This window comes from Chroicocephalus ridibundus, chromosome 19 (assembly GCF_963924245.1).
Source record: "Chroicocephalus ridibundus chromosome 19, bChrRid1.1, whole genome shotgun sequence".
Lineage (NCBI taxonomy): Eukaryota > Metazoa > Chordata > Aves > Charadriiformes > Laridae > Chroicocephalus > Chroicocephalus ridibundus.
This window is the reverse complement of record NC_086302.1, coordinates 4,771,057-4,789,166: the sequence shown is the minus strand read 5'-3', so window position 1 is coordinate 4,789,166 and position 18,110 is coordinate 4,771,057. Positions and strand designations below refer to the sequence as shown.

Genomic DNA, 18,110 nt, shown 5'->3' with positions numbered 1-18,110 from the left:
AAGACAGGTGGGCTTCTAACACAGGGGCATTGTATCAGCTCAAACCCCAGCCCTGGTTTCTCACCTCTGCTGAAGGTTACACAGGCTGATCCCTGCCCAGGGAAGGCCGCCAGCTTTACACTGTTACCGGGCAGTTGCTTAGGTGGGCTCAGGGATTCTCTATAGCAGGACAGACAAACAGCCAGGGTCAATTTGCTTTCCACACACAGCTGGTCCTCAGAGATTTCAACTGAACTTAGACCATGAGAGAAACAGGCTCAGTTATACGGTCCCTGGTGAAGCTAAACCTAAAGGCCTTGAGCCATTGCAATGCTGGGACTGAGCCAGACCCATCTCAGCCAGGAGATCCTGCTACTGGGTTTCCTGTACGTGAACAACTCCTTCCCTTGGACAGCCCCCAGCTCCAGCGGGGCCCAGGCTCACAGCCACGCTGAGCCTGCCTGCGACAGCCCCGAGCTGCCAGCCTCCCCTCCCTTCCTCAGCAGCCTGCTGCAGCCAGGAGCTGGATGCTGCAACAGGACACCATGTCATCGGAGAAGAGCATTATCCCTTCGCTGCTTCTCCGCTGAACCCTGAGTAAAGCATCTTCTTCCCTCTCCCGTGGGCTGGGGCTGCGCTTTCCCCAGTCCCCTTTCCCCTGCACATTCTTCCTGTTTGAGCTGTGACAAGCTCCCACTTGACTCCCAGCTGACGACACTCCCACTTGTGCGAGGCAGCGCCTTCTGGCAGGTTCCCTTTTAGCAGAGACCCAGCCCTCATTAAATTGTTTTATTGGGAGCCTTTAAGTTGCAGTTTCCACTTCCATTAAGATTGCAAAGGCGCAGTTGCTGTGGAAGGGAGCAGGATGCCCAGAGCACTTCCCAGACCCCTCTGACCAGAGCTGGACCCTGGGCAACTCAAATACTGGAACCACCACTCATGCAAACCAGCCCTTTCCACAGGCTCTCCGTGACCAGTAACTCAATCCCCACTGCTCTACGTTAGTTTCCTCCTTTCTGCACCCATAGCAGGTATAGGGGTGTACAGGGGACCCTCCTACAGGGCAGGCTTTTCCACTGCCCCTCTATATGCTGGTCCATAACCGACCGGGTAGTCTTTGTACCAGGGGTTCGTTTTTCACTCTCATGTCTGGCTGAAGCTGTCCCTCCCCCAAGGCTGCTGTTCTTACCACACAGAGGAATGCTTGAGAGGTACCTGTCACTACTGTGCTGTAGGATATTCAGATAAGTCCTGTGAGCCTCTGATTAGCAGCAGCAATCTAAGGTGTTAAGATCTTTGTGTCAGGCTGCAGCAGCAAGTACAACTGACTCAGGTTCTCTGAGCTGGAAGTGACTCACAATCTCTACGTAGGGTGACGTTTAACCTGTAGCCAAAATAAAACCAAACTGAAAAGAAACTCACAAGTACCGACGTGAAAGGTACAGTAACATTTAATAGCATCTCGGAAGACAACACTGGTTATAAACTTGCTTTTTGGCAGGAAAACAAAATGCACTTGGTCCAGGTTGCAAAAAAGCCAACTCAAAGAGGAAAGGTAAGACAGCTGGAGCATCAGCTGTTCTGGAGCAGCCCTGAGCCATTAACGCTCACGAGGGAGCCCTGGCACTGCAACCCAGCGGAGGGCAGACAGAGCAGTGCGGGTCCCACTTCTAGGGCCATCCATCCTCCCCAGGCAGCTGCCGAGTGACACCAGCCTTCGCCCCCGGCCTTCTCCACGGTGGGTGGTCAGACCCCAGCTTTGTGCAGTATTTTTGCATTAAATTAAAACAAACAAAAATCAACTTAGTTGCCATAATCTCTGCAGTTGAGATGAAAAAAAAAAAAAAAGAAAAAGAAAAAGGAAGTGAGGCAGCAGGATTTACAATTTTAACAGCAACTGGGAGAAGTGGGAAGTAACATGCAACCCTAAGCCCTTCCCTCCTGAAGCAGAAGCTCTCCCTGCAGAGGAGAGGGCTGACGGACGGCTGCACTTCGCACAGCCCCAGAGGCTTTGCTGTTTACAGAGGCACTGGAAGCTGCGGTGTGAGCCAGGCCCAGCTTTGTTGAAAGGCCATGCGCAGCGAGCGTCAGACTTTCTTTGGATCCCTCTGAAATGATTATCAGGGTTAGGCAGGAGGGAATTGTAGGCAGCTGCAATGAGTAGTTTTGGTCATGGGTTTCCCTATGCTGGGATACAGGTCATGGTGCCAGGACAGCGCTGACAACCTGGAAGTGAAGGTGGTCGGAAATGAGGGTGCTCAGGAATGCAGGTAGAGTCCAGGACGGGAGGGGAGCCTGGGGCTCAGGCCAGCTTCAGGAACTCCTGCAGGGTGTTTTGCTCCACGGCTTCCACAAAAAGCTCGTAATCCTGCAGGGAAAAGCCACACGGTCGCTCACAAGGCAAGAGGGAGCTGCATGTTCCCAAAGGTCAGGCAGCACAGGGTCCCCTAAGCACGCAGCACAAACTGGTTCACAGCGCGGGTGACAGTCACATGGAGCATGACAGGGCGAAGCAGGGACAGCCCCGCACAACACAGCCCCCCTGCCCATGGTCACCCAGAGTCCCCCCGCCTCAGTCCCGTTTTTCACAAGCCACCATGCTCCAAACACCCGTTAGCCCTGGCAGCAGAGACAAGGCGCACCTCATGATGCCTTCTGAAAGGCTTGACACCATTTGTACCAAAACCAAGGGGACAGAATTATTGCCCACCACCCAGTCCCCATGGTGGTTATCCCCAGCGCAGAGCACAAGCCTTACCCCACAGTAGTGGTCTCCGTTGACGATCTGGGGCGGGATGGCTTTGGGGTTGCCTGCCTTCGCCCTCATCTCCTCCCGGAGAGCGTTGTCCTGGGAGATATCCACCAGCTCATACTTGATGTTTTTCCCATCGAGGATTCTGGTTACTTCGCTCTGTTGGGATTTGATCTGGAATCCGGGTGAGAAAGGCAGGTTATGGGGAGCTGGAGAGGAGCCCGATGGGTGGGCAGGCACCCCAGCGTGCTAGCCACACTCAGCACAGCACTCACAGAGTGACCGCTCCTTACGGGCCACAGTCCAGTCCCCACCTGGCCACTGGGCGCGGTCCTGCATGGGAGGGGGGGGTCACCCAACACAGCGGGATGAATTCGGGGGAAAAAGGGAAAAAAAGGAAACGGTGCAGCCTGAGCAGGGGAGGGGACACCTGGGATAGGGTGGGGGGGCTTCGCAACTCCACGGATTAGAGACGCCCACCCCAGGGAAAAGGGACCCCGGGGCGCCCAGCCCTGCCCCGCCGGAGCACCCCCCGCCGCCGCTCACCTCCCGGGATCCGGTCACCGAGGTGCTGTAGACCTTGAGGGTGCTCATGCTGCGATCGCGGCCGTTCCCTGCGCTCAGCCCGGCGGAGGGAGGCTCGGAGGGAGGGAGCGGGCGGCCCCGCCGCCGCCCGGCATGTGACTGCGGGGACCAATGGGGCCGGCGGGCCCGGGCATGCGGCCTCGGTGGGGCCCGGCCCCGGCCCCCCCCCGCCCCGGTAGCGAGCCGCTTCGCAGGAGTGGAGCAGAGCAGCTTTATTTTATACTCGAAACACTCAGTACAAACAAACGGGTGAGACAAAGGCTGGTATAAATATGCTACACGCAACGCGACGCGGGGACACGCAGCACAAAAAGACAGAGCCAGAACATGGTCCTGCCACCCCTGTCTGGGATGCTCTGTAAGGAAAGGCCCAAGATCTCCCCTGCATGGAGAGCAGCAGTCACATATAGCAAATGGGATCACCATCTGAGCCAGACGGGTCCAGTTTTGCAGGGGGATGACACGGGGGTGTTTCTCTTCCCTCCCCTCCGCACCGGCAGCCCAGCTGCTGGTACCGGGCCAGGCGCCAGGCTCCAGGCATCCGCCAAGATGAGGTTTCAGCCACGATCCCATTTCACAGCCAGCTCTGCAGGGGCAGAGGGCAAACGCATCCCCGCACAGCACCTGGGAACTAGATCTTGCACCCCAAAGATTGCAGAGAACGGGGATGGTGCTAAACAGCACCCTGCAGGAGAGCGCAACTGTCACGGCTGGTGACGCTCTGCACCCCAGTGCTTAGAGAGCTCCCAGCAGCCAGGACAAGTGAGTTCAAGAAATAGCCTTGGCCTACATTTAGCTCAGTACATGGCATCAGCAGCCTGGGAACAGAAACAGCCAGAAATATAATACACCAGATGTGGCAAGAACGGAGCAGACAGCTGGCTGCCCCACAGATGCTGCTGCGCTCCCTCCCCGTGCCATGCAGGGGGCAGCTCGGGACAGCAAGCTAAACAATTTATTGCCACCATCACCCGTGGTGGCCAAACACTAAGAACAAAACATATTTGGTCTTAAATTTTAACACAAAGGAATAACAAAAGCATTTCTCACAAACACAGGGCTCACAGCCCCAACATGAACCAAGAACAACCAAACAGACAGAAACTTCAGCAGTATTTTCCCCCCCCGTGACATAACCGACTTATCTTGCTCTTAATTCAAGCTGAAAATGAAAAAAGTTCCACCCTCAGCACCACAGCGCTGTTGCAAGCAAGCACTCAGTACCAGGACGAGTTGCCGCTAAGGTTAAGGAGGGTTGTGACAAAGTGAACCGCATCCCGTGCTGATTTATTTAGAAATCCCATTATTTAGAAGGGAGCTCCCAGAGAACGAGGAGCAGGTCTACAACAAAGCCCGAGTGGTCACTGCCTTGCAGGCATCAGGGAGAGCCCTCGGATGCATCCTGCCGTGTTAGGACCAGAATGGCTTTCACCCTAGCAAGCAGAGAGCCAGGCAGCGGTGTCTCCCTGCTGGCCTGCAGCAGGGTCCCCTGGGGGCGCAGAAGCTCTCTGCGGCTCTGGCAGGGGCTACACATATTTGAGGCTCCCCAGAACTGTTCGTGATGGCTCTAAAGGCTGCGACAAGAAACAGCAGTTCCTCACCCTGCCAGCAGACGCATTAGGCATGAAGCAGCATGGGGACAGGAGGTTTCTCTAGTACATTAAGGCACTTCAGCATCAATCCACTTCCTCTGCAGTCTGAATCATACCCATGCTCAGAGTGCTGTTTCAGGGGGGATAAAAGGCTTAAGGCTTCTGAGGTAAAAGTGCCCAGGGGAGTGTTTTCAGAGCCTTCTTTTAGTGCTGCTTTACTCCCCAACTCCATTGGAGACTGCAAGAGTCTGGCTGGATTTACCTGGGCAAAGCAGGTCCTGCTCCATGAACAGCTACGCAAGCATCCAAGCCAGAGCTGTGCACACAGGATCTGACGAGCCTGCAGCACCTTGGTGTAATTAGCACTGGTATAACTGGCACACCTGCTCACCTATGAAGTCCACAGATATCCCCTGAACACTCTGATAATCCTCTGGTCTTACTAGTCACACAGGATCTGCACAGAGAATTTATCAGAAAGACCAGGGCATACATTTCCTTTTAGTGATGATTTTAACTGTCACATTTGCATGTTCAGCATTTGACGTGCCTGGAAGGCAATTCAGAATTCATCTCCCAGCATCAGAGACCACACCGGCTCCAGCAAACACAGCATAAACACATTCCACAAGATCAAAGCTACGGCAAAGCCCGACACCGAAGCCCTGAACGATTCCAGTTAGCCAGTCAGCAACTAAACAATTCTGGCAACAAACCCCCTGATTTCTCATGGATTGGATAAGTCACACATCTTGTACCCGAGCAAAGGGATGGCAAAGTGCTGAATAGGTTTTGGGTCATAGGAGCGCTAGACTCCTGAGGTTTTCAAGTCTTCATTTCCTGTCTTACTTTGGGCAGTGTTCTTTACTGGGTGATGCAGTTGTCTCCCATGTCCTGAGCATATCTGTCAGATATTGCTGTCCTTAAGTCCTCCACCTCTTTGTGAAGCTGTTTCACCTCCGCCAGTTTCTTTGCAAGTCCATCAGGGCTCAGCAAGTCATCCTTCTCCTTAGCAGAGTGCTGCACAACTGTGGAGTCAGAGAAGGGTGTTACCGTGCGTGCAGTTCTGACCAAGGATCACAGACATTTGCAAGTGAGACAGAAAAACCAATGCACATTTGCGAGAGAGGTACTACTTAACATTTAGTTATTACAGCATGCACCTTTAGAGCTAGCTAAAACAGAAGGAAGGTTCAGAATCCCAGAGAGATGAGAATCTTCCATGCTACATTATGTGTGAGTTATTTAATTCTGTCGCAGCACAGGAACAAAAGGGTTCGCTCTGCCGTCACTCAGCATACTTACAGCGAATGCCCAGGAGCAGAGAGAGGTTGGGATCCTTGCCCTGAGCCCTGTGAGTGACAATGCTGTAGACAGACTGCAAATCCTGCAGACAACTGGCCAGCTCACTGTGCAATTCCTGGGCCAGGTGGGCTGTCTCAGCAGGCAGCGGCTGGGTTGTTAGCTCTGCCTGCCGGAGTCGTTCCTGAAGGGTCAGGTTCTTCTCAATGAGATCCTGGTTCTGCACTGAAAGCTGAACAAATGGACACCGCAGATGAGTGGTCAGAACTAGCACACTTAAAGCAACTTAACACAACTGCTCCTCCATGATGATGATGGGAACACCAAGGGCAGGAGCAGCAGGTTTACATCAAGTCCTCCAGACTCTTGCCAGATGAGCGAGTGTCAGTCCTGCAGGGTATGAGCATTTGGCTTTCCTGGCTCAGGCAAGAATCACAGAATGCTTAGAGTTAGAAAGGACCTTAATGATCATCTAGTTCCAACCCTCTGCCCTGGGCAGGGACACCTCCCACCAGCCCAGGCTGCTCCAAGCCCCGTCCAACCTGGCCTTGAACCCCTCCAGGGATGGGGCAGCCACAGCTTCTCTGGGCAACCTGGGCCAGGGCTCACCACCCTCACAGTAAAGATTTTATTCCTAATATCTAATCTAAATCGACCCTCTTTCAGTTTAAAACTGTTCCCCCTTGTCCTATCCCTCCATTCCCTGATAAAGAGTCCCTCTCCATCTTTCCTGTAGGCCCCTTTAAGTTCTGGAATGGGCTATAAGGTCTCCCTGGAGCCTTCTCTTCTCCAAGCTGAGCCAGGAAGCACCCCATGACACTACACTGTCCCTGCTGAGGCATGATGCAACAAAATAAGCTTTCAGGAGGTTGTGCACCAGCTGCTCACCCCAACACCGGCCATCCCTTCCCTCAAGGTCTGCCATTGTGCTTGGCTTCCTTTGGGCTTGAGAATAGGGTTCAGCCCTGCCTTTCAGCCAGGGCTGCAGCCGAGTTTGGACTCCAGCTCACCACCTTGCTGCCCCCAGCTGGCAAGCTCAGCGTCCTCCACCACTAACCCACAGCCTCAGCTGAAGTTCCCAGGGCAGAAACTGCCTCTCTCCTCCTGCTTTTGAACAGAGAAGAGCTCCCTTCAGATCAACTGACTAGCAAGAAGCAGGAGAGGTTGTGCTGCTGACTGCAAATTAAGGGCCTTGCTAAAAGACAATCCATTGTTCATTCAACTGCTATGCTTGGGCACTCTAACCGCTCTTGCTCTGACCTCTTTCACAGCAGTGCGGAGCTGCTGCAGTGCATTTTCTCTTCTCATCGCCTCCTCTTTCACAGCTTGGCTTGTCCCCTCTTCCTGGGCCACCTGTTCTTCCAGGTTCTGGAACAGACCATGGGAAAGCAGTAAGTCTAACTCACTTCACAGCAGATTCCCAGTTCTAGGTCCCTCTGCAGTCACCTCTCACCTTTACTTGCAAGGACAACTGCTCCATCTTCTTCTGCTGCTTGTCTACAATCTGGAATCACAAGCAGAGGCATCAGAACTGGCTACACAGACTCAGTAATACCACCAGCACTTCTCCTTCAGTAGGACAGCATCCCCTCTCCTTCTCTTCCCTGTCCACTTACAGCTTTAAGCACTACCTCTGTTAGTAGTGGACTTAGATTCCCTGACGAAAGGTACCTGATAAGAGGCACCATTAGAATTATCAGCTAAAACAGACCAGAGAAGTTGCATTCTTGTGGTTTTCCTCTGCCCTCTTCTGCATTCTGCAACTTCTCTCCAGTGTTACTGTAGGAGTGCACAGTTATCACACCAAGAACGGCTTTTAAAACCCCTCCATTTGGAATTCCAGGAACTGCTGCTTCAGTACAATTGTGACTGCCTATGACTGCAGAAGTCCCTGATTTCATTTTAGCGCCCTGTGTGATTCAGTGGAAGGAAAAATGTGTGATTCTCAGCTGGGACAGCCTGTTACCTTCCTGAGGCGGTCGCATTCTTTCTTCAGAGAGTCATTTTCTATTTTCTGTCTCTCACCGTCCTGGGCAGGAGGTCCTCTCTCTGCATTCTTTACACACTGCTGCACCTTGTCCTGCAAGCTGAAATTAACAGAACACCATGGGAAAGCCAGCTTTTACTTAAGGTGCCTCCCTCACTAAACAATACGAGGAGGCAAATGGTCTTCATATCAGGTCTCAGTGTTGCCCTATTTGCATCCCAGCTTGCAAACTGCAAGGGCTGTGAAGGAGGGAGTCCCTCTCCCTGGACACCGCTCTACCCGTGATATTGGCACATTTGCAGAGATACAACAATTGCAGATTACGTAGGTCCATTTCACAAGGACTTACAGTTGAGAGTGATAAACTGAGGACACAGACAGACCCAGGTGACAAAACAGGGGCCCCCTTTCTTTCAGCCATCTGGTTCTGCTCCCATGCTCCGCTGTTGGCACACAGAATTTGAACACGGCATTCTAGCGAGAATTCACATAATCATCACAAATCCATGGTAACCTGGTTCTGACAGGTGGGACAGTGGTTTGCTGAATCATCACTGCTCTTGTGCAGCAATTACTTCTGTGCTAAGATGAACCTTATTCTAATCCTCCCGATTTTTACCTGCGCACAGTGGAAAGAAGCTCCAGCTCCTTGTGCTTTTGGGTTTCTAGCTGCACCTCTTGCTCCCTGAAAGCAGCCCGGACATCTCCAAGCTCTGTTTCCAGTGCCAGCACTGTTTCCTGCATAGCAGTACTCTTCAGTTCAGACTCCTTCAGCTGCAACAAAGACCATCACAAGACGCTAAAGACCTCCCAGGGGTTTCACCACACACACCATGTTTCAACCACATTTGCAAGGCAGATTTTTATTAACTATGCGGCAATTTCTCAGCTATAGCTCAGAACATTCCTCCTCTGAAAAGGCCAGACCACAACTTTACTTGGGCAGCTGTGCAGATGATTATCTGCAGCTGTAGAAAAATTATCTGAGCAAGTACGTGAAGAGCCATCATCACAAATCAGAGGAAGTTTTACCTTCTGACTCTGTTTCTGGTGGTCCTCAAGGGTTGGTAGGTCAGCCAGGTATCGTTCCAGAGTCTCGATTCTCTGTTGTCTCTCTCTGTTTTGTTCAGATTCCTTCTGGCATTTCTTTTTAAGGTTAGTAATGTGTTTGTCTCTTCCCTTTACCTGCAGGGACAGTTATATACAAGTTTAGTTCATATAATTTCTTGTCCATTCTTCAGTCCTCTGTAAGCCCACTCATTCACCTTTTTGTACAGCACTCAATGCCAAAATACAGTATCACCTTAACTCAACCGCGCTTCTGCTCACTTAAAGATAGGCACCTTCTCTGGTTAAAAGAGGAGGTACTGAAATACTTCTAACCGCAAGAGAAAGGGCTTTTGCTTATAAACCAAAGTGCTTTACAAGGACATCAGAAAATACCTGCAATAACACACTGCTACAGAAAACTTTCCTCTAGGCAATATATTGACTTTTGGCTTCTCAAAGACAAAGCACCTTCCCATCTCTAGAGCAATGGGCTCATACCCTTTCTTCCTGTTTCTTCAACTCCTCCGCATGTTTCTGCATAGTTTCCTTCAGTGACTCCCGGATCAGCTTTGCATCCACCTCTGCAGCAGCCAGTTTTCTCTCCAATTCAATCTTTTCCTTACTGAGGGATTCAGTCTTCTCTGTGAACTGTGCTCGAAGAAACGTGTTCTCCCGCTGCAGCTCCTGCAAACAGAGACAGCCAATGAATTCGCTTCCTTACAAATTGGCACTAAGCAGCTGCGCTGTCTCTCAGAGCCATGTTCTTAGCCCTCTTAATTCCCAAACATCATTCAGCCCATCTTATATGCTGCAGTATCTGAAATGGCACTTGTCAGTGGTGTCAGGCATTTGCATCACTAGCACAGCTTCTAAACAAACCATGGTACTTGAGGGCTTGAAATCTCAAAAGTCACAAAAGATGTCAGAGATGACAGGTAACTGGGACCCCATACAAAGCATAATTTTATTCTGCATGGCCCTTCTGCTCAGGAAACACCTAATGAGAAGCGATAGGCCCATTGGATTCAATACATATTTCTTACTGACACCCTGTTGGACCCAATTACCTGCATTCTCAGCATGTAGACATCTCCATAGGGTGCCTGACAGCCAAGCAGGGCACTGTGAACCTGCAGTTCACTTTCCCGGACCTTCTGCTCCAGCTGGGATATGTGTTGTCTTTGTCTGTAGAAAAAAAAGAAAATAACCAACAAGCAATAATACACTGTTCTCAAACATACAGTAGAGAGCAATACAACATGAACAGTGCCACCACAACTCTAATGCTCCATACAGTGACAAGCAGAACAGAAAGACAACTCTGCAACTCAGAACTGATCCGCAGAGAAATAATCTGAAAGATAACCGTTCTGCCTTTTGCAATTGGTATTAACTTTTGTTCCCTCCCCTCTTTTCAAAGGCTCTCCCCTCCAGCAATGATTATACATAAAACTCACAAGCCTTGCATGCTTTGGAAGATCCAAGTTGGCTGCGGAGCTTATGAGTAAAATGAACAGACATCAGAGGACTCAAAGTGAGCAAGCAGAAAAAATATTTACAGTCCAAATGCTGAAGGTAGTTTTCAAAGAGCTTATGGACCATAGCATTAGCTATGAGAAATGTTGCTTGCCAGACCAAACTCACAAAGAACAAATTTTAAATAAAGACCTCAAAGAGCTCCCAGAAAGTCCTCGAGCAAAAAGGCAGTAGCTTTGACATTCCAGATAATCATGATGTGAACAGAAATCTGTATCCCTTATAAAAGACAGAAAACTGTAACCAAAATGCATTTATTTGGACCCTTCAGGATAACCATACTAATACCAAGAGGAAGGCGAGCTCATGAAAAAAAAAAAAAGGCTGTTCTCGAAGTTCATTATATTGTTCTTTACAACGAAAAAGCTCCGTCAGGTAAAAGGGACTCTGAGATACGAGCATTCCTTGGTACTTTCAAAACCCTCCCTTTCCAAAAGGAAATGCACTGGAGTCCTTAAGCCGCACATCAGTACCAAACTCTCACCTGTCAATGAGGAGCTCTTTCTCTTTGAGTAGGTTTTCATTGGAGTTCAGGATATTGATCCACTGAGCTGGATCAGGTGTAGGCAGTGAAGGAGAATACATTGAGGGATGGTGGCAGGCGCCTCCATTTTGTAACTGAAAGAGGAGACAAAACGAGGAGGGAGAGGTTTGTGCTCCACAGAGGTAATTGCAACATTGCTAGAGCTATTTTGCACGCTGTGTGCTCATCTGCATGCCAGGACATAGCTATTTCAGTCTCTGTCGATGTCCAAGAACAAGTAACTTTGCCCAAGCACAACTGGAGATTAACAAATAATTTTAGATCACTGTGCTAGCTCACTGGAAACAAATTGTCTCCATTAGGGTACAACTGGTGGGAGGTGACTCCATCTAATGAACTGCAGTTAGTTTTATGCATCTTTTAAAAAGTCTGTTTTCTAACTCTAGATACAGAATAGAATTATTCTAGAAACTTGAGAACTTCTTGACACGCTTTTTTTTTTTGCAGTTTCTAGCAGACAGGGTGTTTCACCTCTTGATCTGAACCATTGTGCAGTGCTGTAACATAATACAGTGCTGCTCTACATAAGCAGCATGTCAAACGATACCTGTGACACTACATGTTGTAAAAACAGATCATTAAGAGACTTTCAGTGTAAGACAGGGAGAAGCACAAGACGTTTTCCCCCTTGCTTCATAAATATGGGTCAAAGATTCATGACTCTCAAACTCATACATTCACACAAACAGCTGCCTACCTGCATTTGCTCTACTTGCAATCGCACTTTCTCCAGCTGTTGTTTCCAAGCATTGAGCTCGCAGACTCTCTCATGTGGATGTAGTGTGCAGGTTTCTTGCATCCATGCTCGAGATGGAGGAGCTACAGGTTTTGAAAAGAAATTGTTGGCTTGGAGTCCTGTTGGCATCAGTCTGTTTCCGCTCATCCATGTTCCATCCTGGGGTTCACAGACTCCATCAGCTCCCGCTGCGTGCTTACTCTCTGGCAGCACCTTATACTGGTCCTTTCCTGCCTCAGCTGCCCCAGCGTTTGGATTGAACTTCTGGAACCTGTGGAGAGGGTCAGTGCACAAACTATCCAGAAAGAGAGACTGGTTAAGGGTGCGCTCAATGGCAGGGGTGTCAAACTTCCAAGTATCTTCTGTTCTCATGTGATCAGAAACGGGATGCCAGGATTGCTCAAAATCTTTTTCCCCTGAAGTCCCGTAGAGACGCAGGAGATCCCTGGGAGGCACCTGAGAAGACTTCCCGGCATTAAAATCTCCAAGCCCTGTGTGTTCAGAAGCAGATCCTGGCATAGCAGTTTTTGAAGTACTCTGCGAATAGCTCTGGTCTCCCGCAGCACACAGCTTGGAGGGTGAGGCACCCAATGTAGAAGGCATAACATGGGCTGTTGGGATGGTCACTTGGGTTTTGATGGGCTGGAATGAGGAACTGTTACTGGAATTGCAAAAGTCTAGGGAGAGAAGAAGAGTGATGGTCTAATTACAACGCTGAAAATATTCTGACACAGCCACTCTTCTGCTGAACTTTCCGAACAAATTTTAAAAACCAGTTCTTTTCCCTCTGAACACGTTCTCCTAAGCAGCAGCAGCAAGACTAAGGCACACCTATGTTCCCCCTCACTACTGACTTTCAGGAGCCTATGACATTTTCCTACCACCGTAAGCCACAGGCAGAATTCAAGTTTAGTTCAGTACACATTTTTAATCCCTTGCTTTTAAGCTGCTCTAGTAAAAATCTTAAATCAATAAGGTTATCTTTCTATAGGTTTAGAAATCAAGTCCTTTAAATTGAATAAAAAGGCTGAAACTTACTCAGCTGAACACTGAGACCTTGATTCTGTTCTGCCCGTCCCACAGCTCAGCGACTCTGAACCGTAACCAAAGCTAACTGTAGCCTTCACTAAGCCCATGATGAGCTCCAAACGTAGCTGAACGCTAGATCACCAAGCAGTTGACCTTCGAACTACTCCAGGACGCTGCAGCAAAAGAGCTTTTTCTAGAGGCTAGAGTAATGGCTCTCACCTTATTGCCACAGGAAATGAGATAAAGCTCAGCGCACGCACCCCAACGTGAGCCTGTCCTGTCAGACGGGCACCAAACCTGGCTACATGGAAATACAGGGTTATTCTTAGCAACTCTCAGATTTCAATACAGCAACAGCAAGAGCTGAGAAAGGCAAACAGCAAAGTGCCTGTTCTCACTCCTCATCCCGATACGTTGTGTATCACAGTAATTCCAGATTTATCCCAGATACACAAACTTGTTTTCTTCAAGGCTTTGGCTGAAGGCCCATCCCCACATGGTGTTTCTTTAACCCAACATCAGGGCTGCGAGGTCACCCTCCACCTGCTTGGAACCTCAAAGTATTATTACAAGAAGAAATAAAAGGTTACAATCTGAATATGACCAAAACCAGATTCTGCAAAGACCATCAAACTGCAGGAAAACTACCACAATAAAGGCACAACACCCTCTCCTCAAAAATGAGCAGGAAGGGGAGAAAATCTCTCAGACATTACTTGGCTGTGCCTAGGAGCTCCAGAGAACACCATGCTACCAAGCCGTCACAAGCACGTTCACCTTGGCAAACAGAAGACAGTACTGTTTCCTTTTACAGCCCCTAAATTTACACCCCAGTATCACTATCAGGAACTCGAGTTCCCTGACCAGCCACGTGCAGATGCTGCAATCAGTTCCTTGAGTGTGCTAAGGGTTGTCACAACAACATTTCTGAATAACGTACTGACCTGAAAGTCAGTGTGCTTCAGCCAGCTGTCAGTGCCACAATTCAGCCTCAGCTCTTACAAACAAGACTACATTACAAACGTTCAGAAGGGCAATTTCCAAGAAGGCCATCATTATCTCCCCTGTCCTCAGCACGCAACTGTATGTTTTATTATCCTGAGAGAGGCCAATTGGGACATTTAAACATGTGCTCTGGTAATATTTCTAGCAGTATTTCCACAATCCAGACTTTCTAAAAAGCCTTCATTTCAACTCGCACATTATTAAGATCTATGGCTCATTCAAAAGGCTCAGGGCAGCTTGTGAAACACATGAGTGTGTGAAGTGCATTCTTTTAAAAGAAAATGCAAAATTCCTTGCTGCTGAAAGAAAAATCAGTGAATCAATAGTGGTTTATGTCACTTTCATGGATGAAGATGAAAATAAAAGTGGAAAGGATTGCTAGGACAAGCAATTTCACAGAACTTGCCTCAGCTGAGGGCAAGGCTGCAGCATTCTTCAGTGAGAAGTACACAGCTCTAACACTGAGGAGACTTAAGCACAAAGGTGCACTCATCTGAAGTCTCTAGAGGCACCTACAAATTATTTCTTAAAAAAAAAACAGATAAATCACACAGCAGACTTGCTAATAAATCAGTTGTTGGTCAATATGAACCAGCAAATCACCAACGTGTCTCTTTTGGTCAGTTAAAAAACCTTACTAAAGTTAGAAGATAACCAAACTAGCTTAGAGAAACAGCAAGTCCCTCGATCACTTGTTTATATTTCAGGCAGCATATCTATGTACTAAGGCACTGGTTTTGAAATAGTCTCCAGACATCGTTACAGACTGCTCTTCCCCAGCTCTTACACTCTAGGTTTCAGTAATATTGGGCTATTTAACGCTTCTCGGTCTAAGAAAACTTAGAAGTCTTTGGCTGCTACTGTGTGATCCCATGCTGGCCATCACCTTCTGTGCTGTCTGAGCAGGAGGTCCCAATGCCCCCATCCCCGCTGTCAGCCACGCTTGAACAGCGACTGACATGGCTCTGGAACTTCGCAGACAACATAGGTGTTTTCCAGTCAGTCTCCAAGAAATGACTCTTCTGACTGGTGCTTGGATCTGGAGAGAAAAAGCCAGGGATATTTATGTTTTAGCCAACAGACTGAAAAGCCTTTAAATACAACTAATTAGCCACATCTAAACACCTGTGCTACCAAAACCCAAACTGATCCTTGCTTGACTCCCTGTATTGTTGCTAAAGAAATCTCTTTTGCAAAAGGAAATGACAGCAAGCACAGGGAAGTCAAAGAATATCAACAGGAGACTGAAAATCAATCTTGTTATGGAAGTCAGAATGCAAAAGCAGTAAATTATATTCCCATTGCTAAATTTGGTAATATTACACCCAGCTGATGCTCTCAAACTAAAAAGAAGAGCAGCAATGTTGGCACACAGCAATACCCATAAAGATAAATTTTTGCATTAACTGTTAAAAACACTTCCCAATTTATCCATTATCACTCAAGAGATCGGTTCATTACCAAATGATTCTCTACCGTTGCATACCTGTGCAATTGTTTTATTTTGAAGCAATGAAACTTTTTTTTTTTTTTTTTTAATAAAAAGCTTTTGGTAAGGAGCTCTTCTTAGGGCCATATGTCTCCTCAGAGAAACTGAAACAGGATCCGACAGCAGCAGGGCTTTAAAGAAACGACTGTCCTTACCCGATGGATTGCTCTGCTCGAGCCTCAGGTCTGGATGTTTCTCAAGAGCAGCCATCTTATCTATCCAGTGAGCTACAGGGCAATAAATAAAAATCATATTTTAAATCAGCATAAATCAAACCCTGTTCTCACTAACCAAGTGAAGGGTACATGTAGATCAGCTACTTTTCAGAGTAACATAGTACTTAATATTTAATTAGCATCTCCTCCCAAGGGTATCTCTGTTTCATCCCCGCAGCAACAGAGGCTATACTTAAAAACCCCTTGCAGTTATTGTAGGCTTTCCTCATGCCTGAAAAATGAGGAGAGTTCCTGTTTGCAACATTCTCCAGGTACACAGCAGTTCAGCAGCGCCTTTCAACTGGGGCATATGTTATCCCCATCGTAGTTATTTATAGAGCATCAGTCACCATGGTACCCTACACGCCGGCGTTATGTCTACAGAGACTAAAAAATTCCTTTTAAAAGTCTTAACTCTAAACCAGTTCATTTCTGCCCTCTGTAGAGGTCACTGAGCAACTACACGCAGAAATGCAGTCATTCAAAACTTAGCATTGCTGTTCATTATCTGTCCAGAGCTTTGGTTTAATTTATCCGCTTATCTGAGTACTTCAGGCAGTGAATTTCCTGCCTCTGATGACGGGAGTATGATTTACAGCTCTTGGGCTTCACGTGGAAATTCAAGGCCGCTCTCCTCTCCACCAGTAAAATACTAAATCCTCAACTACCAGCTCATACAGATTTTTGCTTAACTGATTCAAAGAGCTCAGGGAAACCATTAATTCTTAGAAAACGTATATACACAGATTTTGCAACAGAAGAGAGACATTGAGAATATAATAGGATAGATAGTGAATGAGAAGTAGCATTTTACTCAGCAAAGAAATAAAACATTTCTAGCTAAACATAGTGCTTATTATGTTTAATTCAGGGATGTTTCAGAATCCTGAGTTTAAACCTCAGTCTCCATCACTACTGACAGTTGTAACCGAGAAATTCAATCATGCTCACTTGAAATAAAATAGACAAAGCAACCAAAGCATTCCCACCTCACTCAGCACCACCAGTGAGCACCCACACCACCCTACAAACCACCCCCTTCCAGCAGCGGGGACAGGGCAGACCCTGAAGAGGTGGTGGGAAGGAACATGTTCCAAACTAAGGAAAAATGGAATGAGAAAGAGGAAGGGGAGCAGTGGGTCACGAAGAGAGAGGGAGCAGCGCTTCACTCGATGGAGGGGGAGAGCTTGGCGCGTACATGGAGTGATGTCAAGCCTGGGTGCAGGGGGCAGCCCCTCGCCCCTCGGAAAGGGATGGGGAGAAGATTGATTTGGGTGAGAAAAGGGGAATGCGGTGATCCCGGAGGGGGCGGGGGGGTAACTGCCTGGAAGGCACAGCCTGACCCCGAGGGGCTGGTCCCTGAGAGGAACGGGGGGACCGGTCTCTGAAAGAAAGGCGGTGGGAGCCTGTCTCTGAGGGGAAGGGGGGCGTCGGGGGCCGGTCTCTGAGAGGAAGGGGGGCCGGTGAGGGGAAAGGGTATGGGCTAGCCCCTGAGGGGAGCAGCGGTCCCTGAGGGGAGCAGCGGTCCCTGAGGGGAGCGGAGCGGGGGAAGCCGGTCCCTGAGGGGAAGGGGGGCGCCGAGCAACCCGGGCCGGAGAAGAAGGGACGGTTTCACCGAGGGGGGAGCACAGGAGGGACCCGGTGGCGGAACGGCTCCCGGGCGGGGCGGGCCCGACCCCCTCACCTGGCTCCGCCGCGGCGCTCGCGCTGCCCCGCGCGCCGCGACCGTTACAGGCGCGAGGGGGGAGTGGCAGAGGAAAAGTGGGCAGGGCCCAGCCCGCCCTTCCCCACCCCGCAGCCTATCGGGCGCGCCGGCCCCGCCCATGCCCTGCTCTCATTGGCTCAGCGGGACGCTGATTTCCCCCCCCGCCCCGCAGGTTCGACGGCTTCTGGCGGATGAAGATTGTCCGCAGCCAACACCCGTAGGGCGGAGCCTGAAAGAGCAGCCCCGGGGCTTGCTCTGCGCATGCGCAGTGGTAAAGAGCGGCGGGGCCGGGTGGGCCTTCGGCGCCCGCCCCAGTCTAGGCCAGGCCCAGGCCCAGGCCCAGGCCCAAGCCCAAGCTTGTATAAGGCAGCGGGGCCTGCCCTGCCCGCTCCCCAGTCGGCCCCAGCCCCACGGTACAGGCTCCACCGCCCCCTCAGGGCCCCTCCGGCCATCCCAGGCCGCCAGGCTGAGGCCCAGCTCAGCCCTCTCTGCCCACTCGGCTGGAAAGGTCAGCACCGCTCTGGGTGGCGGTGGCAGAGAGGCCATGGAGCTGGGCCCTTCTTTATGCCTGGCCACGTTGGGGCTTCTCACGTGCGGGGTGGGG

General features: G+C 49.7%; 2 protein-coding genes across 4 annotated transcripts; both read right to left on the bottom strand.

The window, feature by feature from the left end:
- Window positions 1-1,412: 1,412 nt before the first annotated feature.
- SH3BGRL3 (SH3 domain binding glutamate rich protein like 3) lies at window positions 1,413-5,657 on the bottom strand. The gene is made up of 3 exons (XM_063355641.1): window positions 3,278-5,657; window positions 2,738-2,905; window positions 1,413-2,347 (listed from the first exon to the last, which is right to left on the bottom strand). Exons 1-3 carry the CDS (start codon window positions 3,887-3,889, stop codon window positions 2,282-2,284), a joined length of 846 nt encoding a protein of 281 aa, XP_063211711.1. The 5' UTR covers window positions 3,890-5,657; the 3' UTR covers window positions 1,413-2,281.
- CEP85 (centrosomal protein 85) lies at window positions 4,258-17,547 on the bottom strand. 3 transcript variants are annotated; one of them, XM_063355639.1, is made up of 14 exons: window positions 17,486-17,547; window positions 15,742-15,813; window positions 14,984-15,136; window positions 12,025-12,740; window positions 11,268-11,401; window positions 10,315-10,432; window positions 9,746-9,931; window positions 9,230-9,382; window positions 8,817-8,971; window positions 8,177-8,297; window positions 7,664-7,714; window positions 7,471-7,578; window positions 6,214-6,442; window positions 4,258-5,936 (listed from the first exon to the last, which is right to left on the bottom strand). In XM_063355639.1, exons 2-14 carry the CDS (start codon window positions 15,794-15,796, stop codon window positions 5,773-5,775), a joined length of 2,343 nt encoding a protein of 780 aa, XP_063211709.1. In that variant the 5' UTR covers window positions 15,797-15,813; window positions 17,486-17,547; the 3' UTR covers window positions 4,258-5,772. The 3 variants fall into 3 exon arrangements, with proteins under 3 accessions (XP_063211709.1, XP_063211708.1, XP_063211710.1); XM_063355638.1 differs by lacking the exon at window positions 17,486-17,547 and having other exon boundaries at window positions 15,742-15,853; XM_063355640.1 differs by lacking the exons at window positions 14,984-15,136; window positions 15,742-15,813; window positions 17,486-17,547 and adding an exon at window positions 13,102-13,281.
- Window positions 17,548-18,110: the final 563 nt, after the last annotated feature.